The 24336-nt window shown below is 37.6% G+C and overlaps 2 protein-coding genes across 2 annotated transcripts in view; both read left to right on the top strand.

Annotated features, from left to right (window-relative positions):
• The window catches only part of galnt2 (UDP-N-acetyl-alpha-D-galactosamine:polypeptide N-acetylgalactosaminyltransferase 2), a 76491-nt gene extending 71013 nt beyond the window's left edge, over window positions 1–5478 (top strand). The window contains exons 13-16 of the mRNA XM_015051230.1: window positions 1426–1509; window positions 2332–2458; window positions 3380–3499; window positions 4431–5478. Coding sequence (XP_014906716.1) covers window positions 1426–1509; window positions 2332–2458; window positions 3380–3499; window positions 4431–4586 — 487 coding nt within the window. The 3' untranslated portion in view covers window positions 4587–5478. The remainder of the gene's footprint in view (window positions 1–1425; window positions 1510–2331; window positions 2459–3379; window positions 3500–4430) is intronic.
• Window positions 5479–11318: 5840 nt separating this feature from the next.
• Window positions 11319–24006, top strand: smyd2a (SET and MYND domain containing 2a). The gene is made up of 12 exons (XM_015051227.1): window positions 11319–11601; window positions 12404–12467; window positions 13120–13230; window positions 13683–13743; window positions 15316–15443; window positions 16712–16779; window positions 17633–17735; window positions 17819–17929; window positions 19265–19385; window positions 19481–19655; window positions 20301–20409; window positions 21261–24006. Exons 1-12 carry the CDS (start codon window positions 11429–11431, stop codon window positions 21342–21344), a joined length of 1308 nt encoding a protein of 435 aa, XP_014906713.1. The 5' UTR covers window positions 11319–11428; the 3' UTR covers window positions 21345–24006.
• Window positions 24007–24336: the final 330 nt, after the last annotated feature.

Genomic DNA, 24336 nt, shown 5'->3' with positions numbered 1-24336 from the left:
CTGTTAGAGATGTTAGTTTGATCATCGTACATAAGCGATGTTTCTGTGCTTCCATGCTGGTGTTTCATGGGCCAGAGCCTCTCATCTAAAAGGATAGAAACAAGATTATGATAATAAATACCAAAGTAAATAAAAGAAATGGGAGAAAAATTTCTAATCTGGTGGAAAGTTATAAAAAAGTGTGTTTTGTTGCTCAAAGAGGCAGAGCTGTCTGGGTTACTAATCCGACCATTCATCATTAAAAATGCATCAAAGCCTGCAGGAGGATTCAAGACGCGGCCTGCTGACTGTCTGATCTGCTTCTGTCCCGGTGCAGGGGGTCTACAACCCGTGGGTCCAGAGCCACAGGTGGCTCGCTTGGCTCCTCATTCTGGGCCTTCCTGCCTTCGGAAAAAATCATTTGAAATGACCAATATTTGTATGCAGGGAGATGCTTTTATCAGACCTTTCAGGTGTTTTCATAGCAAGGAATTTCCACAGTAAGATTACTCTTATTGGTACAGACAGGTTTATTTGTTTAGTTATTTTAATTTATTTAGATGTTTGTAATTGTTCCATAAATATGAAAAAGAACTAGTTTGTTTTTACCTGGTTATAAAGTTTTTATGGGTTTCGTTGCTTTGAAGCCTAACAAACAAAAGATGAATGTTTTCAGTTTCATCCAAAATAAGAGATTTGCATGCATTAGTTTTAAAAAAACTTGATAAATTATTTATCCTCTAATTCTTGGATGTTCAAACTTTTTGTCAAAAAACAATGGGAGGAAAGGACAACCTACCTACTCAACAATAAACCATGTTGCAATACTTTAATTAAATGAGTAAAATAGTACATTTTTAAGTTGAACGTGTTAATTATTGTAGATCCAAAATGTTAAAAGGATTTTACAGGTTTGCCTCATAAAAGAAAGACGTCCACTTTGTCAATTGTTATAAAGCATTTCTGTTAATTTTTGAGCAATAAAATCAAGATTTAGGTCACCTTCATTGAAAAGTCTATGGCTAAGTGTAATAAATACATTATGATCAGATCTGAGTGCATCAAAGTCTCACAAGAGGACTTTTTTATTTTCTTGGAGTCGTCGGCCGCACAAAATCACTCCAGAGGCCGGAAATGGCCCCCGAACCGCACTTTGGACACCCGTACTCTTAAGGTTGATGAAATTTGAAAGAGGTTTGACACGTCTCACTCTCGTCTTTGTCCATTTAACACCGACGGCATGGAAATGGTTGTTATTTGGACTTGTGGGAACCCAGCTGGCGTATCAATGAGGCTAAGCGGTTATTTTCCCCTAATGCAGCCGATCAGACGAGCCTCCACTTCCTGCCCTCACCGACTATTACTGTTTTCAAATCAAACCCCAGAAACACACTGAAGACCGCAACTTACCATCGTCTGATTGCATGCGATGTCTGTGTGTCTCAGTATCCAGAGTCGGTTGGAGATGAAGAAGAGGTTAGGCTGTAAGCCTTTCAAATGGTACCTGGAGAACGTCTACCCCGAGCTGAGGTAAGAGTTCAATCAATCAATCAATCAATCAATCAATCAATCAATCAATCAATCAATGTATTTATAGAATACTTTTAGTCAAGTGTAGGGATGGGGATCCTACGGAACGTGTACAGTACATTATCACGCAAATACGCACTACTTGCTTAACGATTCCAAGTAATTGAACTACTGAAAATCGTTAAGCAAACGTCTTAACGAATCTACTTATCGGTTCCCGTAGCGTGACGTATTTGCGTGATGACGTGTAGTATTCTGCTTTAGAAAATATCCAAGATGGCGTCGCGGCAGAATCGCTTCAAAATATGTTTGTATTTCACAAAAAAACGCGATATGAGGGCCAGTTGCAGTATGTTCAGAACTTTAATCACAATAAAAGAAGGAAACGTCCTCAAACAATTAGCCACAGAGCATGCAAACGATTTGTACGAATGTAAAGCGTTAATACGTTGCTTAGCAATAGCGGTGCTAAGCGACCGAGGGCGGAGCTTTGAGCGCGGCATCCCCTGCTATGCGTGTCCCAGGTAACGTTAAACTGGTTATTATCGTATTAATGTTATCGCCATGCAGCATGAATAATCTCCATCTCACGTTAACATTTACACACACGTTAACAGAATCAATAAGCAAGGTTGATAATGAAATCAGTATCAATAAATTATCAATTCCCATTAGTCAAGTGTAACACAAAGTTCTTTAGAGAAGTTTAAAACGTAAGAATGACATTGACCCCATCGGAGACGCACAATGAAATGATTAAATCACGTAAACAATGAACACCAAGTCGGAGGAGGAGTCATCACCTGGTTCTGGTGTTTTCAGGGTTCCGGATCATCAGGACATCGCCTTCGGAGCGCTGCAGCAGGGAGGAAACTGCCTGGACACCCTGGGCCATTTTGCAGACGGAGTAGTGGGCGTCTACGAGTGCCACAACGCCGGAGGGAATCAGGTAGAGATCCAGCAACAAAACACACAGAAAACCTGGGAGGACATGAAGCGAAGGAATGTGGTTGGATTCTTTTAGTAAAACTGCTGATTGAAAACGATAACATGTAGACATCTAAAAAAAATGTGCCAAGTAAAGAAAATGTCCTAAGAAAATATCTTTATTTTGAATTAATAGCTTTTTTTATACAAAAAATATGCATATTCAGCCAGAAAGTATTTTGAAAAATGTACAACTTTGTGTTAGTCTATCATTTAAATTAAAAATAAAAAGCTTGTAGTAGTAACGTAACAAAATGTGAGGGGAAACTGGAGGTATTCATATTTTCATCCGTATTGGGTGATTCTGTTTTCATCAGTCTGAACACATTAAATTAATTAATAACTAATTAACGATAAAATATCTTTGTGATGATGCACTATATCTGAGTTGTGTCTTTTTAGGGAGTTTTCCTGATGTTGAACTAAACAGACTATTGATTCCTGAATCTGTTCTATGGAGCTTATTCTGTTTTTAAAGATGTTTAGTCTACAGATGCACGATAAATCGTCGGTATCGGACGATTATAGTCATGGTTTTATCAGTATTGGTCCGATATATAAAACTGGATGGATATTAACAACCAATATCTATTTTCATCCGTTTCTGGTTGGGATTTTTTCCAAAGGTGTTGAAATGGTAGTGAAATATATGTAATATTAATAAATATTGGTTATTGGCCATAACAGTGTTATTAATATCAGATTTTGACATCGGCTCACATTTTTCTATCGGCCATAAAGAATATTTCACTGGGATAAACTGAGGCTTAGATATAAATTAAATCCCTCCCATTGTCATTGTCCTCAGCTCAAACCACTAATATATATATATATATATTTTTTATTTTTATTTTTTATTATTATTATTTTATTTTTTTTTTAGGAATGGGCCCTAACCAAAGACAAGTCAGTGAAACACATGGACCTGTGTCTGACGGTGGTGGACCGGATCGCCGGCTCCCTAATCAAACTACAAGGATGTCGAGAGAACGACAGCAGACAGGTACTGATGAAGCACACACTGCATTAAAAAACAAATAAGCTTTTATTTCTCACTCTTTGACATTACATCAGACAAAACTTTTCCAGTTTTAAGTCAGTTAGGATCCTAAAATTATTTCGGTGTAATAAATGGCAGAACAAGGAAAGGACTTGTTTGACCACTTTCATCAAATTAGAGGTTCACCTACATTTCCTTAGCATATGGCTTAAGTCCTCTATAATGGATGAACGTTTTTATACGCCTATCTGGGTCTCAACTGCTTCAAAGAAAACAGCCCAAACACTTAAACACCCAGACGTTTTTGGCAGTAAGTTCATATTTTTTGGTGTCTGAAAAATGAGCTGTCTCAAAAACTTCACGATTGTTAAGTCATATTCGACGGGCACTGCGCCGTTACCTAGCAACTCCAGCCGAGCCTATCCCATCACCTACCAACCCAATCACGTTTGGTCAACTGGGTTTTCCACTGTATGCTTTGCACAATGGCTGCTGACAAGACAAGTTTTGTTGTCTGCTCTCCATCCAGAAACCATTTGCTGCATTTTTGTTGGTTGTGCAGGAGGCTCCACGTCTGCTTTTCAAAGATGTATAGCTGTATAGTTGCGGATCTGTTTGCAACCATTTTCATGTGCGAGTGTAAACGTTGAGTTGGGGGGCGTGGCCAACAGCAGATTATTTGGATTTAAAGTGGTAGAGGCCCTTAAATATCTGATTCTGAAAGGAGCTTAAAGAACTGACCAGATGGAAATCTGGTTATTGAAGAATGATTTTGAGCTAAAAAAAATACATGTAATGAACATGTTTTGTTCAAGGAACAGGTCATCTTGAATGTCAGACAGTGAGTAAATATGTTGAGTCTTTTATCTCAGTGTAAGTAAATATTTAGCTTTAGTTGGCGTCTGTCTGTAATGTTAATTTTTTATTTTCACAGAAATGGGAGCAGATTGAGTCCAACTCGAAGCTTCGTCACGTGGGCAGCAACCTCTGCCTGGACAGCCGCAGTGCCAGGATGGGTGGGCTAACCGTGGAGGTCTGTGGGCCGAACCTTAGTCAACAGTGGAAGTTCACCCTGAATTTACAATCATAGGGGGCGCTGCAGAGCCCTGGATATCTGACTGAGACGCCAAAAGACAGAAATACGAGCAAAAGACTGGAGGAGCAGTATGGACTGGAATAGTCCTCGTCCTCCGCAGAGACGCAGCCAGTTCTCTCTACACCCCTCTCCCCCACTTGTCCCCCTCCCTGAAACGTCGAGCCACGCCCCGTGGGGGAGGGGCTTGTAGACGGCGTCGGAGCAAACCGGAGACTGACTGAATGCGGTGGATGGAAGCGATGAAGAGGATTCAGTTTCCAGCGACATACCTCGGCGTTCTGTCATTGACGGTTCCAGAAAGATTTCCTTTTTCTTTTTTAATGCTGGTTGAAAACAAACAACTCTTTGGTGGATTATTTTTATTTTTCTTATTCATATTTTTTATTTTTATTTTTATTCTTGAATCTTCGCTGAGAGCTGCTGGAGCTGGTTCTGTTCCTAAGTGATTCTTGTTGGGGCAGGTGGAGGTTTCTTATGGGGGGTTTTGGGTGTCGAGTGATGATGGGAGAAGGAACACGGACTCGATTCTTCGAGCTGTTCTTCTTTTGTTCTCTCTCTTGTTTACAGAATTGACAAAAAAGATGGAGAACTCTCTGTGCGTCTGATTCCAGTCTGTTGTCCTGGGAGCGTGTTTACTTCTTGACGGAGGGTTGTGTCTGAAACAGAAAGCCCGTCTCTAAGGTCTTCAGGATGTAGCGCTGGCTGCTGCAGCATCCTGACTCCTTCACTTTGTTGTTTCTTAAAAACTGCACAGAAAAAAAAAAAAAAACATCATAAGTCTTTGTTTTGTTTACTCTTGTCGACGTGTGGCACCAGATTTGAAAGAAGAGTTTGTTTTAAGTTTCAGGAGGACCAGAGGAGCAATTAAAGACAGTTTTTCCTTACATACTGTGACTGTTCTCTGACTGCTCCTGGTGGAGCGTTTAGTCTGTCTTCACTGGTTTACTGGTTTAGACATGGTACAGTATGATCAACTTCACTAAACTATATCCTAAATATGTGACGACATTCAAAACTGTTTCATTACTTTAACCATAAACAGAGGGGCAGAAATTATTCCTATTCACAAAATAACATACGATGATTATTACATTCTTAATAGACAAATATGTATTTTTATTTCAGTGCAAAAATATTAGCAACACCTGGTAAATTTAATTGTAGCTTTCAAGTAAACATACAGAATATTTGTATTTAGTTTTTGCTCCATGACGGCCTGGTGGTTTTCACTACTGGAAGTATTTCCAAACAGCTGAATTTACCCTTTTATGTCAGCGAGAGGGGGAAAAAACAGTAGCTGCTTTTTTAAAAAAAAAAAAGCCAGCTGACCAACAGTCTGCAGCAACAGGGTTTTGTGCTGAAACTCTCCAGTTTAGCACTTTCTCTGACGCCTCGTTAAGGATGGCTATAAGCAGCAGGAACAATTTTATGTGAGTTTTAATAGTTTTGAGCCCATAATCTTTGTTTTTGAACACGTTTCACTCCTTATTCAGTTCTGATCGCAGGTCGGATGTTTCAGGCTTTCCTGTTAAAGCCGACTTGTGATGCAAAATTCACATTCTGCCCGTTTCTGTACCTCCATTTGGGTCTCAAATGCTTCTAAACGTAGCCCACTGCTTAAAAAAAGAAAAAGTTTATGTTTTTTGGTTTCTGGAATGGGCCGTCAGCTAGCAACCCAAGCCGAGCCCAGTGCCGTCACCTAGCAACCCAGGCCGAGCCCAGCCCCGTTACCTAGCAACCCAAGCAGAACTCAGCCACATCTGGTCAACTGGTTTCCCCCACTAATGGTTTTCAAAGATGTACGGTTGTATAATTACACATCTGCTTGAAGCCATTTTCATTTGTGAGTGTAAACATTGACGTGGGGGCATGGCCAGCAGCAGCTTGTTTGGATTTAAAGTGACAGGACGCCCTAAAACATCTGACTCTGAAAGGAGCTCAAAATAGACTTAAAATCTCATTATGTAAGAATGAATTTATGTAAAAAATGTGATAGGTTTTGTAAAGCCCATAAATCTATCCTAACCTGTTCAAAGAAGCATAGTAGGTCGCCTGTAATGTGTTTTAGTTCAGCTCTGGATTTTTCTGTCGTAAATGACTCAGAAACTACACAAAGTTATGAAAACAGAACCTTCTCAGAGTACACCTTGACACCAGCTCCTGGTCCATGTTTCTGTTTCTGAGACTTACTGCCACCACAGAACCACCGGGTCGTTGGAGTCTTTTTGTTCTCTGCCTGTCAGAAGGACCGTCTGTAATAAGTCTGAAGCTGCAGTTAACAGGGTTTTCCCGATTGTCCTCTCAGTTACTGCATGAGCTTCGCAGGTTTTTCTGATAACTCAGGTTTTGCTGCTCTGTTCATGCTGAGCGTGTTTGAAATGGGAAGCCCCTTCTTATTTTACTCCAACAGACGATCCGGAGCAACACAGTGGCGTTTCCCCCCCATCTGCAGCAACCACATAATTTTACAGAAGTAATTTTTAGTTCATTTCTCTACTGTAATCTGACTCCCTCTGTGTTTTTTGAGCATCTTCATTGCATCATATTTGGTGTTTATTCTCTTCAGTTCTAATCTTTTAATAACTAACGATGAAGATTGAGGAGAATTAGCTGTGAATACGTTTGGAGTGAAGCATTAATTTGGAAATTCACTGCATTTTATATCGGAACAAGCAAAAGTATTCACAGTCCTTGAACTTTTATACATTTAGTTACATAAATTGGAAAACATAAGTTTTAGTATTTAATGCAGAAGTTTTAAAGGAAATGCTTTTTCCAAGTATTCCACAAATAAAAGTGGTTAGGTTACTCTGCAAAAACACAAAATCTAACAAGTATTTTTGGTCTAGTTTCTTTGTACACTTGAATTGAGACAAAACTAACTTACAAGAAACTTCGACGAGACATAGGAGCTTGTTTTAAGTAAATAATTCTCTAATTTAGATTTTTTTTTGAAGTACTGGATCCAGTGTGAGACTATTTCACTTATAGGAAATTGTTTTAAGTGAAAAACTCTGCCAGTGGATCTGGTACTTTTTAAAATCAATATTAATGAATTATTGACTCAAAACAAGCTGTTATGTCTTGATGAAAAGTTGCTTGTTAGTTTTGTTTTATATAAATTGCAGATATTTGCTCCAGAAATTGGACCTAAATACTTTGTTTTGTGTTTTCCGGTGTTTTTAAAACATCTGAAGCTCTGATCGTCTCTGGATCACTGCTTAGTTCTAGTCAACACTGAGAAACGTTGATGGCATTTTGATGCTGTGAGGAGGTTTTACTTCAAGATGGCCAGGGGGAGAGGTCAAAGGTCACGAGAAGATGAATGAAACCAACTTTTTTATGTCCTTTATTTTTTTTTTTTTGCAAAATGAGCCGATCTCAGTCAACGTAGATGGAGAGGAACGATCAGCAGTTTCCCCATCCCTGCTGAAGAAACGCTTCCCCACAGCATGATGCTGCCACCACCATGTTTCACTGTGGAGATGGTGTGTAGTGGGTGGACAGTCCTTTCATAACCCTGATTTCTTCCTGATGCTCTCGTCTTCCCCTTCACATTTATTCTCCACTCTGTGTTGGTTTGTCATAGAAAATCTCATCACTTTTCAAAACAAGCGGCTCAGATTCGTCCGAGATAAACTGGACTTTAAACACGAATCTGATCGTAAAGTCATAAGTTATTTCTTTCTCTGCAACCTTGATCAAACGTTCCTGTTTACATTTTCCATTCCCAGCAGACGAGGACGACATCTGGACTGTTGTCTGATGCTTTGCTCTGTGCCGCCTGATCTCTGTTTCTCTGTTTGTTTCGCTCTGCGTTGTGTTCGGCGTTTCTTTCAAACCGCGCGTGACGGGTGGATCTGCTGCAGAACCTACAGATGTGGCATCAAAAATCTAAAAAAATAATTCAATAAACTAGATGGGATAAGACCTGTTGGAGGCCTTTTAGGACAAAACGTTCATTAATGTGATTTAGTTGGTTTGTGCTTTATAGGGAACAGTTTGGAAATCTGATGAAAAAATGCTGATTTTTTTATTTTTTTTTCCTTTAGTTTGAGTTCCTTTATTTTTGCTCTGCCTGGGTCTCTTAAATATTGCTACATGTACTATCACATGCATTTTTTCTTTCTATTTGTAAAAAACAGCGCAGAACATTTATTTTTAGTGTTTTTAGGGGGTTTATTGCTGACCTTTGAAGTGACGGAAACTGGCAGCAGTTTATTTCCCCACCTGACGGTGAAATGCTTTTTTAATCTTTTATTAAAGGTTGCTATAAAAATATCCTCAATCAACATATTTTTCCATTTTTTTGTATGAATTCTTCATTTTTCTAACCTTAAATCTTAAATCTTTAGCAATTCGTCGTGAACTGTAATTTTCTCTCAAGCTTGGGAGGATTCAGAAACGAACCCTTCCACGGCGACAACTTTTGGTTGCCGGTCGTAAAAACGTTTATTTTTCATCCCAAACATTTGAACTGGTAGATTTAATGAACACAAACAAAAGATTTTTGTCCAGTCAAAGAATAAAGTGTGACTTTAAAAGGATTTCTGCCAGAAAGTTAATATAAATCAAGAAGTGGTGCGTTTTGAACGTGTGTCAGTGGCACAAAAAATACCAAAGGGACACAAGTTGCTCTAATTAGTTTAAAAAGCACAGGAAAGGGTTAGGACAAAATATTCACTTCCAAAAAAATACAAGTTTCCTTTGGTTGAAGATGGTTGAAAGTTGAAGAGCAAAAAAGCAACAAATGTTACATCAAGTTTGCTACAAACATCCCATTTGCCATTTTGTGATCTTTTTATTTTATTTTAGGTCACAAACCGGCCCTGTTCTAACAAAATAAATTAATCTTTCTAGTTTTGAGCACAAATAAATATATCGTTTCCTGGATAAGATCAGGATTTACTCCGTTAATCTAAACTGAAGTTTCACCTGCACATCTTGGCTGTTTTTCAGTAAATCATGTTGTAACAAATCCTATTGGTTCACCCAGAATGAAGTTTAAAAAGTGAAAATATGTTTAATGGTTCATTGCTTCCTCTGTTGCCACTCTGCAGCCTGTTTAGGAAATCTGATCGACTGGAACATCCTGTGACATGAAGCCTTTTGTCTCCATCCAGACGGGATGTTTGATACTTTTTATTTGTAATCATGTTTTACCAAGAGGACATTAGAAATGACAGTGAAGTTGATCAGATAGATAAATGTTTACATCTTTTGCACAATGTGCCAAAGTTTCTTTAGATGCTTGTGTTGGTAGATGCTGGATGGTTTGCTCTGCGCCAGTTTTAGTCGACTGATTTTAGCTGCAAAGTAGAAAATATCAGAGTCTTTAAATTTGAGAATTAATATTTGAAATGTAATTGGTTCGTCTCTCTTAGTCTGCAGACGATCCTCTGAGCTGAATAATGTTTTTTTGTTTTGTTTTGGAAGAAATCCTGCAGACAGGCATTTTACTTCTTGCCTTTCAGGAGAGTGTAGCACCACTTTGTTTTAAAGAAGCTTTTCTTTTCAACAGGGTGAAAAGTTTAAGTTTCAAAACCTTTAATTAAAGTTTAACAATTGAGCCCCAGAGGTTGTAAAAAAGACACACAAAAAAAACCCTCTGACGTTCAGCTCACAAATGGTTTTTATTTTCTGCCTGTAATGGTTGTGAGTCAGCGAAGGAGACAAAACACTGCTGACGGTTTATTTACCAGGAATGGGCAGCGATCTGTGAACAGTGTGGTTCTTTTTTAATGTTAAAGTACCGAGGTGGAACGTTTGACTCACAGGGTCACACATGTAAAAGTGTATATTTTTGTATATACCACATCCTTATGTGTGTACAGTATGTACATATATACACAGTGTACTTAGCAGCAGTTCCTAGTTTTGTTGTCGAACTGTACAGCGCTTCTAACCGTTCCCTGTTTTATAAACACTGCAGAAATTCACATTTGAATGAGGAGAACTGATTAAATTAAATAAAAGCATTTATATATATAAATTTCCATGGTGTTCAGTGTGGTTATAAATGTACCATTGAATATGTTTTTGTTTTAGGCACAACTCAGTGACCTGATAAAAGGGCTGGTTCTGCTGTGGAGATTACTGAAAGACCTCAGTCCTAAACGTGGCCTTCTGTGTCGATTACAAAATGGTGTCACATGCTGTCTCATTATTATGGCTTAAGTCATAATTATGAGATTTTTTAAAATCAAGAGTAGTGGAAACGGACTTCCACACTTTGGTGCCATTTTTTCCATCAGTGGTGAAAATATATATATATTGTAAAAAAAAAAATACTTATGTCATTTTCCTTCCACATTAAAATTATTCAATATACTTTGTATTAATTTATTCCATATTACATAAAATACATTTAAGATTCAGAAAGAATAGTGGAAATGAGATTCCATAAAAGGGAACAATATATACATTTACATATATTATTTGTCAAAAGTTAAATACTTATTTTCCTTCAACTTTAAGATTTCTTAATATACTTAAAGTAAGGATTTCTATCAGAAAGTTAATATAACTATTAAGTTAACTTTCTAACTTGTGGAAGTTAGAAAGTTAACTTCCAGAAGTCAACTTCAATTTCAATATTGAAATTGGAATTTCAATATTCCATAAAATACCAATAAAATACATTTAGATTCAGAAAGAACCTGCATGATCTGTCTATGTACTGCGGTGCAGTTCCGGCTCATGTCCAGCAGGGGGCGATGTCAGACTGCAGTCTTCCCTGCCGAGGATCGCAGAGGAAGACAACGGCTCAGACAGAAGCGGATTAGCGAACTCAGCAGACTGTGGAGGTCTGAGGAGAACAGCGACCTGAACAAACCATGAAGAACGAAGGCATAGAGGGGACGGAGCGGTTCCTGAGTCCGGACCGAGGCCGAGGCCTGCGGGCGGTGAGGCACTTCGCGGTGGGGGAGCTGGTGTTCGCCTGTCCTGCCTACTCCTACGTGCTGACGGTGAATGAGAGGGGGGCTCACTGCGAGCACTGCTTCACCAGGTAACCTGCTCCTCAGCTCCGTGAACCTCCAGGAGCAGCGCCTTTAAACACTGACGGGTTCAAAGGTCAGCTTGACTCAGCTGCTCAGGTGGTGGGAAGCTGCAGCAGCCGCCAATAAATGGGTCAGTGAGGCAGCTCACCTGGTTCCTGCTGCAGTCATGCAGGTAGCAGAGGCAGATTTACTTAAGGGGCTGCCATGGGCAACAGAGTAGTGGGCTAGTGGTGATGTGTAACCACACCAGCTTTTAAAACAGAAACGAAGATTCATTGAGAAACTTAATCATCCTTGTTTACTGCAACATCTGGTGCATCATGTAGCATTTTTTTATAGTTAGCTTAATGGAAGCAGCAGCAGTTTTTCACTTGGTCACACGTGTCCCAAGCAGGCTGCCATTGCACCACCAAAAGGTTATGGGGCTAAATATAACTGTCCATGTGTCCCAGGACGGGAAAAGGCCACGGCGCATGGTTCTGTTAATGACCGGGTTGGATGCAAGCACATATATTTAATTATAGGGCTGCAACTTCCAAATATTCTGACGATTAACCGATTAATCGGCTAGAAAAATTGGCGCAAATAAAAAAAAATCAATTACCCTTTTTTTTTTTTAAATAGACATTTTAAAATAACATAGCATTCCTGCAGTGAACATGAACCAGCTGAAGCTAAAACAATCGCACTGGAGGAGTTTTGTGTAGAACACTTTGAGGCAAATTTGCTTTTACATTTCATGTAAAATATATTCATATTTTGTATTGTCGGGTCATGGGTTCATGAAATCATACTTTTTTACTTTTGCAGGAGAGAAGATCTTTTCAAATGCGGTAAATGTAAGCAGGCCTACTACTGCAATGTTGACTGTCAGGTAAGAGGAGCTTTTTCTCCCTTCTTTCCTCTTTTGGAAATGTTTGATTTCTGCTTCCCTTTTCCAAAACGAATCAGAGGAACTGAGAGATTTTCAGATTTGATTTGAAATTGTGTGAGGCTCTTGCAGATTTAAGCTATTTTACATGCCGGCTTATTTATTCCTGGAAATAAATGGAGCCAAAGTCTTTTTACTGTTTCATCTTTGATGACAGAAGATCTTTTCTGGACCACACATCATGCCAACACCAGAGAGGATTTCCATTTTTACATAAAAAAACCCCAAAAAAACATTTTTGCAGGGTCTTTGAAGATCATGATTTAATTCTTCCATTAAATTAAAGAAGTTAGCAAATTAGCAAGTTTTTGCTGAAGCCATTTTGTTATCTTGTTCTTATCCACAAATAGTTAATAAAAAGTGTGTATTTAATGAGTTTTTGTTACGTTGTTAGCTAAAACTTGCCATAAGTAACAGCATAATGTTAGTTGGTTAGAGTTATAAATATGAAACAGAATGCTAGTTTTTATTTTTAATTCACACAAATCTTAAATTAAATAATAGAAATATTTGTTGCTTATTTATTTCCCTGTTAGGTGCATTTACTGGTCTCCTTATTTATGATTGGAGTCCTTTGTGCTTCTTGTCTGCTCAGAGAGGTGACTGGCCCATGCATAAGCTGGAGTGTGTCGCCATGTGTGCATATGGGGAGAACTGGTGTCCTTCAGAGACGGTCAGACTGGTGGCCAGAATCATCATGAAACAGGTATCAGTCCCCAGATGTAGGAGAAGGTTTCAGTGTGAAGCTTATGAGCCATCGCAATCTATAATCTGAACCGTTTTAATCCAGTATACATATAGAAACCATAATAAAAGAGGTTAGACGTGTGTTGCATTTAGTGGACCTTTTTTTAAATGTTAATTGTCCGATTTAAATTGATCTATACTTGAAATATTTTTTGTGTTATGGCTCTAAGATAATTTTATTTGAACAGTTTTGCAAAGTAAAAACCTAAACTCTACATCTCAGAAAGTGAATTCTTCATAGAAACCGTCTTTTATGATCAATCTGTAGTTTTCAGCAAAGCTTTGTCAGTAATAAATTATCTGGAAAACCAGTTTACATCTTAAAATGTGAGTCCTGATTAAAGCTTTCTGTATGTAATTTGCATATTTATGTGCTGTGATTAAACTGTCCTCCTGTGTCTGAACTGTTAGAGAGTCACGACGGATCGGACCCCCTCAGAACGGCTGCTCCTGCTCAAAGAGTTCGAAGCACGTGAGTCATCATCCGAATCTGTGAATTACAGCACAAGCGTTTGGTTACATATTCCTGCACTTTTAGTTACACGGTGCGTTAATTTGCTCATCTGTGTGTGATCTCGCTGTAGTTTTAGCAGAGTCTATTAATATTCTCCGCTGTAGCCTCCAGTCCTGATTCTGTTTCTTTCACTCAGTATGACTGCAGAGCTGTGGGACTTAAATCCCAAGTTACAGGGTGCTGTAATTTTATTCTCTCTCTGTGTTCCCGTTAACTGCTGCCACTTTTTTTTTTCCAGCGAGGCACTTTCTCAGGTATCGTACTGGGACTGATTTGTAAACAAACCGCTGCTTCACCACAGGATCGTCCGTGAACTCAAACCAATGTATGAGCAGCAGCTGCCTGCACTGCTTCATGTTGGTGTTGGTTCCTGATGTTGGTGCACATGAATCAATACTGGGGAAGCAAGTTATCTGTTAATAAGATAATTTATTGGTCCCCCATAAGAGAAATTTGTCTTTAAGTCGGGCAAGGCTGCAGTACAACAAAAAAATATAAACAATAGTTAAAAAAGACAATAGACGCGTACAAGTAACATCAGTACAAAAAAATGCAACAAAAAGTTAATCTAAATTTGATTCATCTTATCGATCGACTAGCCATTTTCTTAAAAACCACCTGTATCAAAATGGCCGACCATCTTTCTCAATGTAAAAGCACACATTTTTCAGAATATGCTTAATGAATATAAAATACAGTACATTTGATCATTATTTTGTATCAGCTGTATTTAATACTGAGTGAATAAAGAGAAAGTTATGCTTTTCTCACTTTATTAAATCTAGACATATTTATAAAATATAGCTAATCAGGAACTTCACAGGTTGCTGCACACCAAAAATAAAAGATAAAAATAATAAAATATGTAAACGCTTAACTACACATGAACAGAGCGAGTTCATATAGTAATACTGTCGATGGTTGCTGTTAAAGGAATGTTAAAACTTAGCTAAATGAAGAGCTTTAACTCAAAATCCACCGTGATTATTGGCATCGTTTTCCTCCTCATATTAAAATGCGTAGTGCTCCGCTTTTCTCTCGTTACATTATCGCCTTTGTAACACATGAATAATTGTCGCGTCATGACGTTCGACTGAATGATCGATGTTAATGTGAGACTTAAGGAGCTTGTAGACTGCGGTAGATGTCAAAACAGAACCGCATGAAGTGAATTTTGCGGTTCCCCACACGGGACTCTGTTTCGACCGTTACTCTTTGCCTTTTCGTCTTAACCGCCATTTTTATTCTCGTATTGACTAACCTGTGGCGCCCTCTTCTGGATGGCGACCAAACTGGAACACTGTTAGTTACTCGATTGGAACGCATTTTTATTTAATAAGCCACTAATTGTAGATTAATTGTTTACATCCCTAATCAGTATGGTTTTACAATGAAGAGTGTTTGAAACTTCTGTCTAAAATTGCGTCTCTAATCTCCTTTTCTTTATATACTGTGATGTTCTGTTGAGGTGTTCAATACTCTTTACCTCTGCTGTCTCTCCTTTGATTTCCTGTTTTTTGCCTCTTGCAGATCTGGATAAGATGGACAGTGAGAAGGAGGAGTTAAACCAGGCTGACATTGCGGCTTTGCACCATTTCTACTCCAAACACATCAGTGACCTCCCTGACGACCAGGCTCTCACTGAGCTCTTTGCACAGGTGAAATCTGAGAACATTTTGATCAGAAACATTAAAATAAATAAAATGAAGCTGATGGTTACATCGGCCACTCCTTTATGGGCCTTAAACAGCATCGGGATTGATTATAAAATAAATATTTGACCAAAAGTTCTATTGATAAATATACTAAGTGTTGTACTTTACAGAAGGATTTGTACCAATTAACTTTTTCACATTTTTCCACAAACTTTAACATATTTTACTGAAATGAAGTGCATCTAAATCACCACCTTTGACCCCGAAATGCCTAAATAAAATGTGGTGCAGCTATTTAAAGGAAATGTTATGAAACCCCTGCTCTAGTAAATTTCTTAAGCTTTCACAGAACAGCAGCTGGATTTATGCTCAGATGATGTTACACACATGAGGACACTTTTACTAATTTGGATCGCTGTTCTGCTGAACAGAGATCTGCAGCTCTTAACACATAGACATGAAAAGAATAGTGCTTCTCGCAATGTTTCTAAATAAAAATAGTAATAAAATTTTTTTATGGATTTTTCTTGATGTAATTATGGTTTAAAATCTACAACAGAATAACAGTAATGGTGCATAAATATTTTAATAAATGTGGTTCTTTAAAAATCAATGAGCTCTTTGTTTTTAATGTGGCTTGTTGCTTTTGTGGCTCCAGACAAATGTTGCTAAAAAGAAACGAGGCCAATAAAACCTCTCTGGGTTTTAAATGTTTTTATTTTGTGGCATCATAGTTAAGGGTCTGAATACAGTAAACAACACATTTATAAGAGTATTTACTAAAAAGTGCTTACACTATGTGCTAATTTGTGTTTTCCTTAAGTTAAAGTTTGTGATTGTAACTTGACAAAGTTTGTTTGTTTTAGTGTTGGATGTTGTCATTCAAATTATATCTGACCTCTGTTCCTCCAGTTTTACCAGATAAAATGGTGAACCAATGGGAAATGGAAGTGTTTTTATTTATATTGGTGAGCAGCAGGAGTGGAGCATGTTGGTGCCTGCAGGATATTCATCGCTGGCTGAATGGATCCGGTCTGCAGCTCTTATCTCTTTAATTTGATCTGTCTGGCGGAGCCGTGGCCTCTTTGCTTTCACACTGTACTAATGGAAACAACCTCTTTAGCCTCTTATCTCAAGGCTACTTTTAATCTGTGCTGCAGGACGTCCTCCATCCTATCGGATGTTTCACAGCACTTTAGTCTGCGATGCTTGCTTTGTCATCATATATCTGAACTCTGGCTTCTTTATTGTTTTTTTTTGTCTGTTTCCAGGTAAACTGTAATGGTTTCACCATAGAGGACGAAGAGCTCTCCCATCTAGGATCAGCTGTTTTTCCTGAGTAAATACTTTACAAATCATCACAAAAAACTCTGTTAAATACTCTCTGTGTAACCAGGGCTGCAACTAATTACTGTTTTTGTAATTCATCCATCCATTTTCTTCCACTTATCCAGGGTCGGGTTTTTGTAATTGATTATTGTATAGATTATTCTGACAATTAATTGGGTAAAGAAATTGCCACATTTTGCCAGTTTTCTTTTTAATTATATTTTTTTATTTAAACACCTAAATATTTTTATAAACTATTAACAATACTTAAAAATGTAAATGAACAAGTCATTCAGTTCCCCATATAAATCAGAAAATAAACATTTTATTACCTAAAAGACAATAACCTATCATTTATACTTTAACATCAACATGTGAAAAACTCAGGCTTTTCTTCTTGATTTAAACTCATTACAGTTTAAGAGTGACCTGCTGATTATCTTTTGGGTTAACCAATAAATAATTGGATTGCAAAAGACACTTAAAAGATTTTTATTTACAGAATTTGAACCAGGTGAAGCTAAAACTGCCAGTTAAGAAACCCTGGGTTGAACATATTTTCATCTTAAATACAAAATGTTTAGATTTTTTGTACAGTTTTGGCTAAATTATTACTCTGAGTGTGTTGTTCTTTCAGCAGTTTGCCTTTTTGAATCTGTATGCTCCAGATGATAATTAGTCGGTTGCTAAAACAATTGGTGATTTTGTCAAGAATCAATTGATGATGATAATTAATCATGATTAATCTGATTAATCGTTTCAGCCCTACACATAACCTTCTTCTCTTCTGTTATGCAGGCATTTTTTCCATCTTTATCTCCTTTTTAGATGTAATTAATTTAAAGTATGCCTTCTCCTTCCAGTGTAGCGCTGATGAACCACAGCTGTAGTCCAAATGTTATTGTGACCTATAAAGGCACAGTGGCTGAGGTCAGAGCCGTTGAAGAGATAAACCCAGGGGAAGAGGTAAAGGACAAAGCTTCTGTTTTTGCCAAAATTTAAATAAAAAATGTCCTCCTCTTTATTCTTAATTGATTTCTTTTTTGCAGATCTTTGACAGTTACATAGACCTGCTGTATCCAACAGAGGACCGGAGAGAGAGGCTGTTGGATTCCTACTTCTTCATGTGTCAGTGCACCGAGTGCACCAGCAGGTCAAAGGTGATCCCTGCTGAAGTCCTCAAACTCTTTTTATCTAATGAGGATAGAACAGTGTAGTTAAGGGGTGTGCATAAGATTGGCATATCATGTTATAAACATAATATTTTTGATAGATTGATTGGATTGGATTTGATTTATCATCACTGTACAGTAAACTGTATAACGAAACTAGTAGTACAGCTTCTTAGGGCAAACAGTCAAAACAGGTAAGATTGGTGTGATCTGGGAAAAAATAAAAAGTATATAACATCTGTGATAAACATGAAGGAGTCTTCATGAATGTCATGAAGTGGCTTTTGGTAAATAATGACACTTTAATGCAAAGTTGAATTAAAAGTGTCAAGGTAGCATTATTTGATAAATGTGAGGGATCTACACAGACCAAATGGTTTCCAAAAATATTCTTAATTTATTACAAAATGGTCAGAAAATGGTGCTAAAATAATGATTTGAGCCCAAAGCAGAGGTCAACACAACAAACTGGAGCACAAACTGACCCAACAAACAAAACATGAGGGGAACTTAAATAGAGGCTGATCAGACCACTGCTGGCAACACAGGGTAATTAAATAAACACACAAAAGCTTAACTAGCAAACAAAAACTGACTATCAAAAAACACTAAAGAAATAGTCAAATTAAACCAAAGTAATAACCAAATGTTCCTCCTCACTGCAAACAAATGGTACAACCTGCTGAGTTGGTTTGCCAGCCTTCTGTGTAGCACTCTGTGAAAATATAGCAAACTGACAGATACAGTCAACTAAAGAGTCAGGCTAATGAAAATAATTTTAATCAAAAATGAAAGTATAATCACTAGTTAATCTGTAAACTAATTTTAAGGATGAACAGAAAAACAATTACCATTCAAAGTAAATTATGACACTTTTATGCAAAGTTGCATTAAAAGATACACTAAAAGTCCGTTAACAGTCAACTTTCCATTAAAAGTGTCATTATTTACAGAATGACACTGTGACAAGAGTCACAGTGTCATTCTGTAAACATTAATGTTTATGACTCTTGTAAATGACTTTACAAGAGTTTGTTCTTGTAAACTCATAATGTTAATGTTTATAAAGTGTCATTATTGACACTTTGTGACAAACAATGTTCATGAGGCTCATGAAAATCCCTTCAAATAAAGTGTTACCAAATGAATTGTTTTGCTCATCACATGAAATTTCTCACATTTAAATTGCATACAATGTTAAAGTAGATGCTTTTGTAAGGCACTATATTAAAAACAACAGAAATACTAGAATACCAGTGTTTTCTGTGTTATAGTTTCCGTCTGGAAACCTTACGATTATTTACTGCTTTTCTTGTCGTGCAGGATAAAGCAAAAATGGAGATCAGGAAGCTGAGCTCTCCGCCAGAACCAAAGGAAATCCAGTCTATGGTCCATTATGCCAAAAATGTCATTGAAGAGTTCAGAAGAGCCAAGCACTACAAAAATATCCTGTTCTCATTAGAGCTTTCCCTGTGACGTTTCCTGTCTCGTCTCTCGGTGCCTCCTGCTGTTTGTCGTTTCTCCTTGACTCTGTTGCACATCCCAGCGAGCTGCTGGAGATGTGTGAGCTCAGCCTGGAGAAGATGGGAGCTATTTTTGCAGACACCAACGTCTACATGCTGCACATGATGTATCAGGCCATGGGCGTGTGCCTCTACATGCAGGACTGGGACGGCGCCATGAGCTACGGGGAGAAAATCGTTCAGCCGTACAGGTAAACCGATGTGATGGGTCCCAAACCAGATTCGGAGGTTTGAGGAGACGTTTGAGAGCAGAGTGGGTTTTTGATCCAAGTGACACTTGTATTAAAGTTAGTCTTTATGAAACCATTTACCTCAGCAGTTACATCAAACGAGCTCTTTTTCTTTCCATGCTCAACTCATCTGACCTCAGTGATTTAAAACCCAGCATTTCCTTTTATTTATATTGAAATATATATTAGAAATTCACATTTAGGATGTTTTTATCCTTACATTTGGGTCTCAATTGTTTCTAAAAACAATAAAACCTGCTTTATAAAAACCATCCAATAAGGCAATAAGTTAATGTTTTGTTTTTGGTGTCTGGAATTTCCACTGTGCCGTTACCTAGCAACCCCAGCCAGGCCCAGCCCGTCACCTAGCAACCGAAGCGGAACTCCAGCACGTTTGGTGCTTACCATTCCATTTGCTGCTTTATATTAAATGTTCTCTTTTTATTCATGTTCAGCCCACTTGACCTCTGTGGTTTTTAAACCCAGTTTCCTTTTGTTACTATTGAAGGCAGCTGTGTTTTTAATTATTGAAGCACCAAAACAAAATTGTTTGTCTCAGTAACTCCATCCTCTTCTTGAGTTGATGTGTTGCCATTTTCTCCGCAGTGTTCACTACCCGACCTACTCTCTGAATGTGGCATCCATGTACCTGAAGCTGGGCCGTCTCTACTTGGGACTTGAAAAGAAATCCCAAGGTGTCAAAGCTTTGAAAAAGGTAATTTTTGTCTTTATTGGTGTCATTTTTGCCTCAGGATATTAAATTTTAAAGTTTGTAAGTTTTATTTTAAAAGTAGAAAATATAGCCAGCAGGAAACCTCTCTTCTCGAAAAACATATTGTAGAGAAACCTTGATTTGCAATGTTGTGTCTGATGAAACCAAATTAAAGATATTTGTGCTCATGTTTTTTTATTTCCAAACACTCCCCGTACCATTCTATTCAAAACACTGATGTCAAGCACAGTGTAGCACTGAGTAAATGTTTCAATTTTAAAAAATCACTTAAAGGAGGCATTATGTATTTTCTAGGCACCTAGTTGTTATAAAAGTTGTTACATCAAACATAACTGTAAAAAAAATGTGACTTTGCAGTTAGACGCCTTGAAATTAGGCCTCTGTCTCTTTAAGAAGCTCCTCTTTCCGAGATTCAGCTTTCGGCAAATTATCATAACAATGATCCTCCATTATCCCGTTTAAAACTGTTCTCAAGAGCTTTGGATTATTTTTGACTTTATTGTCGTACATCTTCTTGTGTTACTACGACTGCATTATTGTACTTTGACTTTATTCTCATAATTAAGAGATCGTAGCCCGGCCCTGTTATTCTGCTGTAGAGTTCAACTGAATTCAATGTCCAAATAAATATAAACTGTAAAAAACAAACAAGATGGTGGCTCTAAACTATGGAAACCCAAGGAGTTTATTGGTGGAAAAAAAATCCAGATTTACCAAAAAATGTAATTCTAAAAAACAAAAATGTGATTAATCCATAAAATCAGTGTATTGACTGGATGCCTTATGAGTGTCTGGGCAGTCTGTTTGTCAATCATCTCTTTACTTCTCCTCAGGCGTTGGCCATCATGGAGGTGGCTCATGGGAAAGACCACCATTATGTAGCAGAGGTCAAACGCGAAATCCTGGACCAGAAATAAACCTGGAGAAAGAGAAAATTAAACTGGGACCTCCTTAAAAAGCAACAAAACACACATCTCCAAAGCATGGCATGCATCCTTTACCTCTGTTTTTACACTTTTTTTATTGTCCTGCCTCACTTTATGCACATGCGTTCTGACTGGGTTACCTGTCCCTGATTTCTTCACATACTGGACTTTAACTAGGTTTGCTTTTTGGAATTAATTTAAAAACACCTGAAGTATTTTGTTTTCATCCTCAAACTGAACTCATCGTCCTGCCTTTTGAAGCTGCCTTCCGAGGAAAGTCAAGCTTTCGTCTGGTGGCTTCCACCTTCGTCCTGCTTTTCCACTCAGTGTTTTGTGGATTTGTCTCCAGGCTGTTTGTGTTTTTGCAGCATTTCGAGCTGCATGTGTCCTTCCAGATTAGTCACTGGGTCACAGCCTGTCTGTTTACCACCAGAGCACAGTTTATAGTCGCACTCAGTGAAACTGTGATTTAACACTAAGACTGGCCATGCATCAAACACTCTGTAGCAGCTGAGAGGTCTCGCAGCGCGTTGTGGTTTGTTGAAGGGAAGTGTTGCATTCTTGACTTATTATGCATTTGTTTGTTTCTGTTTGTCTTTTTTCAGATGAAGTGATCAGTTCATATCTTGGCTGTTCTCTCTTTTCAAAAAAGAAGAGAATGAGAAAAATATCACATCAAAGTTGAAAACAATGTATATTTTTTTATTTACTGCTGAAAAAAGGATTGCATATACATTATTTCAGTAAAGTATTAGGTACATATTTTTGTCATTCTGTGTTTTAGCTGGTTAGTCGGACAATCTGCTCGAGTAGCAAGCCTGCAGTCGGCTGCATTTCAGACGTCCAGTTTGCAGCGAAGTAGCAAAAGGGTGATGCTGTTGCTGCTTTAGTTTCTACATAATCAGTGTTTGTGCTTTTCACAACAGGAAATATTTCCAAATAGATTTTTTTCTTTATTACGAATTAATGAGCAGAGTGGAGGTTTTATTCAGCCAGCTGACCGGCAGTTGACTGATCATGTGACCTTGGCAGATCAGTAACCGACCCAAAGCGAAACACTCGGGCCTGGGAATGAGCGCCGGACTGAGATTTGACCAAATGTTCTGAGAGTTTCTGCCGAGGATCCGGCTGAAACCGGAGCCTCTGGTTCAGTCATAACAGCAGGAACTCTGTATTTGGTATGGTATTTTGTCTTATTTTATGTTTCTTTAAAAGCAAATTCTCATCAGTCTGGTTTTGACGTTAACATGCACATATCTACATTCTGTAAGAAATATTTCCTTATGTAATTTTGAGAAATGTTCCTGCTTCACGTTTCTCGGTGCTTAGTGTCATTTTTGAAGTATAAATTTGATGATTTTTGCTTAATATGCGCCATCAGAAAAATCCAAACAGTTAAATTTGTGAAAAACCGTTACAGAAGAAATTATTAAATACTAGCAAGACAAATCTATATTATAATTTTCAGGTGGCTACAAACCCTCACTCTAAAGTGTGAGGCAGGTGCCGATTGTAAAATTAGATCTTATTTGTAGACGTAACACTGAAAAATAACAATCTCACCAAGTATTTTTGGTCCAGCATGTAGTGAAAATATCTCAGTACTCTTGAAATGGGACAAAACTAACATAAATAGCTCTTCAGCTATTTTTTTTGTTTTGAGTAAATAATTCCTTAGTATTAGTTTTTAAAAAAACTACAGGTTTTCCTGGCATATTATTTCACTTATAACATTAAATATCTTAGTGAAATTAGTGAAACTTGTACGTTTTAGTCAATATTTAGGAATCGCTGATTTAAAACAAACTATTTCTTGCTGAAAAGTTACTTATAAGTTAGTTTTGTCTTATTTCAAGTGTACTAAGACATTAACACCTGAAAAACTAGACCAAAAGTACTTGGTAACATTTTTTGATTTTGCAGTATAAATCTCCTAAAACCACCGAGAAATGCTTCTTTCCCTTTTTTTGATGTTTTAGCTCTTAATTTGACAGGCAACGAAAGCTTTGAAGCAAAGATCACCTGGGCCTTATCTAAGGGTTTTCCTTGCACTCATGTTTTGTATTCTCAATGTGACTAAATGATGTCAAACTTAAACATGGTTTATCCAGAAGTGGACAGTTTCGCTGTCAGTGGATTGTCATCAGAAACCAGTAGCTTCTCCTGTTTACTGTTAAGTGAATTCAATGCACCACATCAATGTGGCCTACAGACTGACGCAACCTTGTGATGAGTTTTCTGTGGTTGTATTTGTAGCATCTCCTGCTTATCTGACTGTCGACTCTATTAAAAATGATGCATCTGCAAGGTGCTTGCCTTATAGCTGTAATGTGAAAAGCACTATTTCAGCAGCCCAGTACAGCCCACATAATCATGTTTGTAGATTTCTGCAAGAGAAGAAGATGCAGAGGCTTTGCATAAGCCAAACACTGTTTGGACTGTCTGTCCAAACGTAAGCGCAGCATTTAGTCAGACATTTTTTCCCTTGGATGTTCAAGCGAATCTGTTGTTTTGTAATTCTTTGTAATCCTTTCTGCATGTTTCTGTAATAAATTGCTAAGCATGAATGTTATTCTGTTGGAATGCAAAAAAGATCTAAGTCTATAATTTTTCATTATGTTTTAAATGAAAACTAATAAATGACTAAACTATCTGCACTCTACCATTCAGATTTTGTAACTGAAAATGTTTTGAATCAAAGTTCACAGCACTTTATTTTCTTCCATGTTTTTTTCTCTAAATTATGCTGTTCAATGCAGAAAAAGTGAAACATTCTGCTTTAAAATTATTGCTTGTGAAGGTTATTTTTTTGGAAAAACAAAAAGAAAAGACGTAGTATAATCCTAGTTGATTATGATGAGATGCTAATAAGCTGCTCCCAGTTGTAAAAACAACACCTTGTTTTTAAGGTATCACATGATGACTGTAGGAAAAAACACAACTTTCAAAACCAGAGGGAAAAATTCTCCAAACAAAAATATGA

The sequence above is a fragment of the Poecilia latipinna genome, unplaced genomic scaffold (assembly GCF_001443285.1).
Source record: "Poecilia latipinna isolate Pla-1442-1.1 unplaced genomic scaffold, P_latipinna-1.0 Scaffold1036, whole genome shotgun sequence".
NCBI classification, from domain to species: domain Eukaryota; kingdom Metazoa; phylum Chordata; class Actinopteri; order Cyprinodontiformes; family Poeciliidae; genus Poecilia; species Poecilia latipinna.
The sequence above is the reverse complement of the archived record's forward strand: the minus strand, read 5'-3'. Positions and strand labels throughout refer to the sequence as shown.

Excerpts from the sequence above, each read along its gene's own strand:
- smyd2a (XM_015051227.1), top strand. The coding sequence starts at position 11,429 with ATGAAGAACGAAGGCATAGAGGGGACGGAGCGGTTCCTGAGTCCGGAC. Across the intron at positions 16,780-17,632 it reads GGATCAGCTGTTTTTCCTGA|TGTAGCGCTGATGAACCACA; the intron begins GTAAATACTTTA and ends TTCTCCTTCCAG. Across the intron at positions 17,736-17,818 it reads AGATAAACCCAGGGGAAGAG|ATCTTTGACAGTTACATAGA; the intron begins GTAAAGGACAAA and ends TCTTTTTTGCAG.